This window comes from Coenobita brevimanus, chromosome 77, assembly GCF_032717465.1.
Source record: "Coenobita brevimanus isolate Jiangsu-jjx chromosome 77, ASM3271746v2, whole genome shotgun sequence".
NCBI lineage: Eukaryota > Metazoa > Arthropoda > Malacostraca > Decapoda > Coenobitidae > Coenobita > Coenobita brevimanus.
In genome coordinates, this window is record NC_137030.1 from 8037004 (window position 1) to 8045115 (window position 8112).

At 37.5% G+C, this 8112-nt stretch overlaps 1 protein-coding gene and 1 pseudogene across 1 annotated transcript in view; both read right to left on the reverse strand.

The window, feature by feature from the left end:
• LOC145408440 (cytochrome c oxidase assembly factor SCO1-like) overlaps positions 1 to 7553 on the reverse strand; it is a 29685-nt gene extending 22132 nt beyond the window's left edge. The window contains exons 1-2 of the mRNA XM_080279169.1: positions 7473 to 7553; positions 4714 to 4906 (exon numbers count right to left, since the gene is read on the reverse strand). Of these exons, the coding sequence (XP_080135295.1) occupies positions 4714 to 4906; positions 7473 to 7544 (265 nt within the window). The 5' untranslated portion in view covers positions 7545 to 7553. The remainder of the gene's footprint in view (positions 1 to 4713; positions 4907 to 7472) is intronic.
• Positions 5085 to 5203, reverse strand: LOC145408574 (5S ribosomal RNA; annotated as a pseudogene).
• Positions 7554 to 8112: the final 559 nt, after the last annotated feature.

Here is an 8112-nt window from a genome sequence, read left to right on the forward strand (position 1 = left end):
TGCACTGCTCCCATATAACACCGCTTTCTGCCTTTATCTAATTCACACAGCTAATTGTATAAAGAATGGTGTGATAGTTTGAATGCATCCTTTATTTACCAGTTTACTGAGGATCTACTGTATTCTCAACAACTCACAAGATTTTGAAACACATCTTCCCCAACATTTCATTTGGCATACTACACTTTAACCTATACTATGAAACCTAGGAAAAATTTAAATAAAACAACACTCTCCTATGGGAGATGTTGCATGCTGATGACTTAGTGTTGACTGCAGAGAATGAAAGAGAGGGAAAGGAAAGATTTAGGAAGTGGAGACAGAATGGGACAAAAAGAATTGGGAGTAAATGCAGATGAAACACAAACGTGATGATATCCAGGGCTGGTGGCAGTACTGTCTAAGCAAAGGGAGTGTGGCCACATGCAGTGTGCCACAAGAGTGTGGGATGTAACTCCATCTTGCACAGCGTTTGTGATAAAAGGGTGCACAAGAGATGTGGTGATATTAGAGGTAGGATGCAAAATAATGCTGATTCCGTGTATGAAGGTGTGTCAGGGCGAGCACATGGATACTGACAGGTGTGAAAGGGGTGACCTTGCTGGCAAGTCTCTTGAATTTGCGGAGGAATTTTTTTATTTTGGGACACGTTACATGCTGGAGGTGGGGTTGAGCTAGGGTAAGGAGTGGTTCAGGGGGCTGTTGCCTCTCCTAACATCGAGAGAGCTTTCACACTATGCTAAGGGATCCTTGTATGCAGCATGTATTAGAAGTGTAATGCTGTATGGTAGTGAGACCTAGCCAGTAGAGGAGGAAGGTATTCACAGACTCAAAAGTACAAAAATGACTAAGATTAGATGGATGTGTAGTGTCCTTCAATGCAAGGACTGGGGGGTGGGGGGGTGGGGGGGTGGGCTAGGATTGCAAATGAAAAGAGTTTAGAGGAAGGATGGAACTTGAATGTACTGGTGTTGTGATGAAGAGGGGCAAAATGAGATGGTCTGGACATACTGGGAGGATGGAGGATGACAACTGGGTGCAGAAGGTGAGAGCTGTGAGCATCAAGGGTAGGGTTGCAAGAGGCAGACTAAAAAAGACTTGGGAAGAGGTCACAGAGCATGACCTCAGGGATAAGGAACTGAATAGGGAGGCTGCAAATAATCGAGCAGCATAGAGAACTGCCACTACGTGACCAAGGCTGAAGCATGCAAGCGTGCTGGAGCTTTTATATACTGTAAACTGGGGTGAATTCAGACGATTTTTTCGTTTTTTTGTGCCATGTAATCTAGTTTTTAATTCAATTCAAGATCTTAAGCATTATATGTGGGGCTGGTCCACCAGGGTATCGAATCATAGCAGTAAAAAATTCAGAATGTTTCATATATAATTATAGCAAATATAGTAATGAGTGTCCGAATTTGTACTCAAACATTGGTGAATTCGGACACAATGTATAAATTTGTACATAAATAGAAAATGATTGCAGATGACTACCCTGGGTTCCCAGTTTAGTCTCGCCCATATGTGGGGCCATTTCAGACGTTCTGGGGCTTTTAAAAAAAATGTTCTTCCAGTACAAAAATTATGTCACTCCCTGACAAAATAAGCTAATGACTATAATGAGATATGAACACAACAGCAATTTAATTTTTTTTCCTTGGTTTAAATAAAACATATTAGAATACATGTAGATGATATGAATCTAGCTACAAACCTTAGTATTGTATATACTAAACAATTATTTCTGACTAATAATTTCATTTTTGGAAAACTAATGGAAAATTAGTTAAAGGTGATATTTAACATGATTATTTGGCTTTACCAATTTTCTGCTTGCTTTTTTCACTATGATAAGGACCTTGATCTCCACCAGTTCTTTTCTTATATATACTCTTCGAGTCATTGGGTGACCTTGCTGAACTCCTTAACCGTGGGGCGTCACTTTCGTGACGCTTGGGAGCAAGGGATCACACCGCGGGGTGTCACTTTTGTGATTCTATGATATTTTGAATTCGCCTGGGCTTTCAAGTGGTGGCTTGTATCATCTATCAGTACTGCCAATGTCCAACACTAGTCAGCACTCCTGATCTCATCTGTACTCCCATCCATTGTTGACAATTTAGCCATTTCTCCCCGTTCTTGACTCCCCTCCCTACCTCCCCTCCATTATCCTATCCTCTCGCCTGCCCGGCCGTGCTATGCTAAGTAAATCTTCCCTGGAATTTTTCACTGATTTCATCCATTGAAATAAGCCCTATGCCCTATTCTTATACCAAATAATATATACAAGAAAGAACTAAGGTAAGTGAGAGTGCCATACACCTAGAATTGGCTAATCATCACCTGACAATACCTCACATGCACTCGTTCGCTAATTTTCGCTGTTTATTTCCCCTTGAAATATGCCGTATAATCTATTTTCGTAATAAATATATATATAAGAAAGGAAGGGAGAAGCCTAAGTGATATTTACATTCACCCGGAACTACCTAATTATTGCAGGCCACCACACTGTATTCTACGCTAAGTAAATCTTCCCTGGAATTTTCCACTGATTTCATCCATTGAAATAAGCCCTATGCCCTATTCTTATACCAAATAATATATACAAAAAAGAAATAAGGTAAGTGATAGTGCCATACACCTGGAATTGGCTAATTATCACCTGACAACACCTCACATGCACTCGTTCGCTAATTTTCGTTGTTTATTTCCCCTTGAAATATGCCATATAATCTATTTTCATAATAAATATACATATAAGGAGGGAAGGGAGAAGCCTAAGTGATATTTACATTCACCTGGAACTACCTAATTTATTATGTACTGTTTTGGTTTCCTGCCAATCATTTCATTGCTATATATTAGCAGGTCTCACAAGGCTAAAGTTGGTAGTATTGCACTCACCCTAGCCAGGCAGCAGGAGGCCACCACTATCAGTTCACTGTCGTCTTTCAAGGTGAAGGTATGTCTAATTCACTCCTGCTAACTTCCACCGCTTTATAGCCCCATGCAAAGGGCCCTGTGACCTATACCCCCTACTAAACCTCGTGTGGAAAGAGGTAAAGGGCTGACAATTGAAAAAGAGTGACTACGATCTTTCTATTGAGTAAAACAGTGCAAGTGGAATTGTAAATAATGTGTAAACAGCAAGTGAAAGCAATGAATGTAAATATACGTGAACAGTGAAAAATAGTTTTTTAAGTTACTTCAAGTGACAGTGCATAACACAGTGTAAATAAAATAGAAATGTAAATAACATAAATAAAATAGAGAACGTAAATAGAAATGTAAATGAGCAGTATTATAAAAATACGAGTATATACCCTAGGAGGGAGTAATGAAAGTGAAAGTTTCACTCTAGCATGTATGAATACTATGAGTTATGAGAGTGAAGGTGAAAGTGACATTCACTCTCAATGCTAGTATACAGGACGAGAAAGTGAATGCTACGTATTTTACTGAAAGAAATTGAATGCCTACAGTGACAATAAACTACTATTACTGAAGGAAACTTATGGATAAAGACTGTAGATATATATATAAGTGTTATATAGTAATGGAAATATAAACTGTGTTTTTATGAATAATAAATGACAGAACACCAGTGGCGAACTAGCGCAAGTGGGAAAGTCATGCGCCCTCATAATTTTCACTGCTTACACAGTGTTTTTTTTTTTGGAGTATGGATTCCAAACTATTTGAGAATCATAGAATAATGTTTCTAGTGATAATATCAGACTGTGGTAATCATATTACGTGTTGTCGGGAAGTGTAAAGTGGAGACTTTGTTACCCAACTTCATAGGTCTCCACAAGTCCTACAGTACTCGACGAAGGCTCAACAAACACCCCAGAAGAAAGCTGAAGGTATGTGCCATAAGCATATATGATTTTAATATTCTAGGACTAATCACTGATTTTTGGCAAATATTTTTAGAGAGTCTATCGGAGCGCGAATATGCCCGCGGGAGCCGCAAGAAAAAGCAAAAGAAGCTCGCGGTTAAAGGGTTAAACAGGTAGTACCAAAAAAGCTCAAGAGTATACCTGTAAATGACAAATATGAACCCAATTACACACAATATCCACATCTGGCAAATCATAGGCAATTGTACGTTGTAAAAAATGTTATTTTTTCGGTCATACTCCCCCTGTCCGAATTCACCCCAATGTCTGAATTGACTCCAATTTGCATTAAAATTTTAAAAATGTCATTAAATGCCCAAGTAAGAGATAAATTGAGAAGATAACGCCAATTACTTACTTTGCACTTTCACACTACGCATGAAAGTACATCTGGGCACCAAAGATTTTCCTGCATCTATTGATCAACATTTCTGCCAAAGAAAGTTTGCCAATGTTATGAAATTTATTCGTTTTATATATGTTTGCTTTTTAGTATATATTTGGTATGTGTCACGTGAAAGAATTACAAACAAATGGGCGCAAACAGATTTCTAATATGTTTATTCACTAATTATTAATTAATTTAAATAACTTTTTATTGCAATAATATCCGAATTCCCCCCGAGTAAGAATTCACCCCAGTTTACGGTATATAAATGAACGAAATGAACACCAGTCCAAATCAAACTAAAATAAAACCAATGCAAAACATATCATACTAAAATCAAACAATCCAGATCAAAGTAAAATCAAACTAAGATCAAGATGAACTAAATAAAAAACAGCTCCAATGACATCCACCACTTACCCAGCTCCTTTTCCTTTTTTATGTACAACATAAATGCAAGGAGGCCGGCCCCAATGACTCCTGTGGCTGCCAAGGACCGCCATGACACTGGTCCTGTTTTCTTTGTCCCTGATGTTCTCCGAGGAGGCTGACTCTTTGGCACCTCCGAGGTTAAGGTGCGTAGTAGTATCAGTGGTTGAGGGCTTTGGTATGCCTGGAACAATTCAGTCATCATTGTCATTGTCATCATCATCATCATCATCATTATTAAGGTATTTTTTTCATTCATTGCCAGACACCATGTATCCCAGGAAGGGGTGGCCAAGGGCTTAGAGTTAATTGTTTTACAGGGAGGGGCACTAATCCTTCACCAACCCCACTTGACGTAAGGATGCCAACAGCATCTGGTGTTCCCAGGCGGTCACCCATCCAAGTACTAACCAGACCCAACGTTGCTTAACTTCGCTGATCGAACGGGAAGCGGTGTACTCAACGTGGTATGGTATTTCATTCATTTATTCATTGTCAGACGCCATGTATCCCTAACGGGGTGGCCAAGGCTAATTCACACCTGACAGCTACCAGTAGCTATGTGAAGTGAAGAAGGAACAGTGCAAAAACTGGTAGGTTAACCCATTACAGTACTCTCTTGCTGGAAAGAAAAAAGAAAAAGAAAACTGGACAGAACGTGAGTCAGAGGAGAGTAAAACAACAAGAAAGCCCCCTTAAAAACATGCTTTAATCTTTACAGCATCTACTGTACCGTACTAGTGAATTACATCATTAATTAGATACTGTTCCAATACTGTACACTGTGTAAGAGCAGTAAAAACAATTGTCACATATTTTAATCATGATGAAAATCATTGTTAATATCCAAATTCTAAAAAATTATCTGAAAAACCTGCTACACTAACACAAAAATATAATTTCTCCCAGTGGCATAAGGAAACATGTTGATAAACTGGGTTGAAGAATGTGCTTAGACTGTATGGTCATATGAAAAGAATGAATGGAAAAGATGATGAAAAGCATGTAGCTATGTGAATGAGTTTGAACATGGGAAGAGTGGTAGGCCAAGAAGATTGACAGATATATATGGCAAAAGACTTCAAAAAAAGGTACCAGTAAGGAGATTGAGATGGCTGTGCTGGATGAATATTATATAGCTCTCTCTCTCTCCATATATATATATATATATATATATATATATATATATATATATATATATATACTAAAACAAGGCTCACATGTCAAGGGTTTGGCATCCCTTTTTCAATTGGCAGTCAACTTACTGGCTCTATCTATAGATAATGTGAAGTGCATCTATAAATACAGTATACATAACAAATGGTTGTGAATGGTCATGCCTGTGTGAGGAGATGTCAGGATTCTTGGGGCTTGAATGGTAGCTGAATGCATGTGTGGCACAAGTCACATAACATGCTCTTGATTAATTTTTCCTATTGCAGCTTCCTTGCTTTCTGGGTTGGTATGATAATGATTATGATAACAAAATTCAGACAAGGACTTAAATATAATACTGAAAATTAAGAACAAAAATGATATCCTGAAAACTCTACTGCTATCCTCCTGGGTGTGACTTGTGGTAGTCTTAGATGACCCTCATTACAAGGTAGTTCTTCACCAAACAGGTGCGGCAATTCCACCAATATATAACAAACTCATGATCTCAAGGTAATTTTGGTACATGTGCAACACAGATAGTTAACTGCTGATTTGTGACTGCAAGAAGTGTGGGAAAAATTATATATATACATGTATATATATATATATATATATATATATATATATATATATATATATATATATATATATATATATATATATATATATATATATATATATATATATATCTGTTTTTAGATATATATTTAAGGAAACAGCCATGTCACCCGTGGCAGTGTTTACCAACGATCTCTCAAATTGGTCATGTTATTTACCAACCTTCCATGCGACCGGACGCGTCATGTAACCCACTTCAAAGCCATAGGAAACTTACTGATTTAGCCAAACCTAACATAACCTAATCCAACCAAACCTAACTTGCATTTGACGGCCAGCTTTCAAATTTAAATACACGCATAAGGAATGTTTAATATAGCCAGCTACTGGCAGACATCAGTGGAATATTTACGCATTCTAAATCCTCATTTATAGCTTTCAGCGGTAAGATTATAAAAATGCCCAGTAGCCGTGGTAATCCAGGAAAAGTAACAAGTAACCGGTGAGACTCATTTCAATAGAAAATATGGAAAGGTTGCACTCGTTTGGTAAAGAATTAATCATTAGAGACCTAATTTTGCTGTTAGGGTATCCAAATACCTTACAGAAAGAGGGACAGAAGGAGAGTTAAATCACCAGTGTCCAGTATCTATTTGAGGGGACAGAATTAAATTTTCCAATAATTGATAAAGGAATTCCAATTGCCTATTTGGGACTGAGCTTCACAACTAAGAGCCAACAGGTGAAGGGCAGTCTACAAGGTACTCTTCCAGAAAAATTAACATGCAGCAACACTGAGAGCTAATGGGCCAACAAGATGTGGGTCAAAGGATGATGCTCACAGGAGACAGAAACATATACTGTGCAGGCTAATACTCGATGAGAAATTTTCCTAAATTAGATTTTCAAGTGTCCCACTAAATGACTGACATCACAGTGGTCATGGAAATGTCAGTGGATAATCTACCGGTGGGTTAAAATTATTAAATACCGGTCCACCCTCTTACGAAACATCAAAAAACACTCGTACTTACCAACAACCGTAGTGGGTACCATCTGCTCTCCGCTCTTACATTACTTCTTAATATATGTGGCAATAACGTCATATTCACATATAATTTATGAGGCAATTATTTGAAACAAGTACGAAAACTTCACATCCACATTAATCAACCTCAGACGAGGTACTTGATGTATAGAAAGAGCAGTAGAATTTTCTTTGATGATGTAATACCTTTTAAGCCTTGCAAGGATGTTTACCCTAAGGAACAGCGATGTTACACTTTCCGCATTATTATTTAGATTTATTGGATAAAGGCTGATCGATTACGTTAATAAGAACTGGCCTAAGTAAGATTTAGCATAACTTGATAGAGTAATATCTCAGTATTTACAAAAACATCGAGTATGCTCTTTTGTTTACGTTATAAGAATTCGATATTGCAAAAAATATTTGAATAATAAACACCGTCTTCATTATCAAAATATAATTGTAAATGATTACAGAGTAAACTTCACTGAAAACAAGTTTCAGTAAACCCTATGGACATTTATATCAACCACGACTTCATGCTGTAAACATGTTACATCAAAGAAAATGGCAATTATCAGGGTATCTAAAAGAGATGTTATATTGTCCTATTTCTCTGCGCGCCTATTCTGTACATAAGAGGG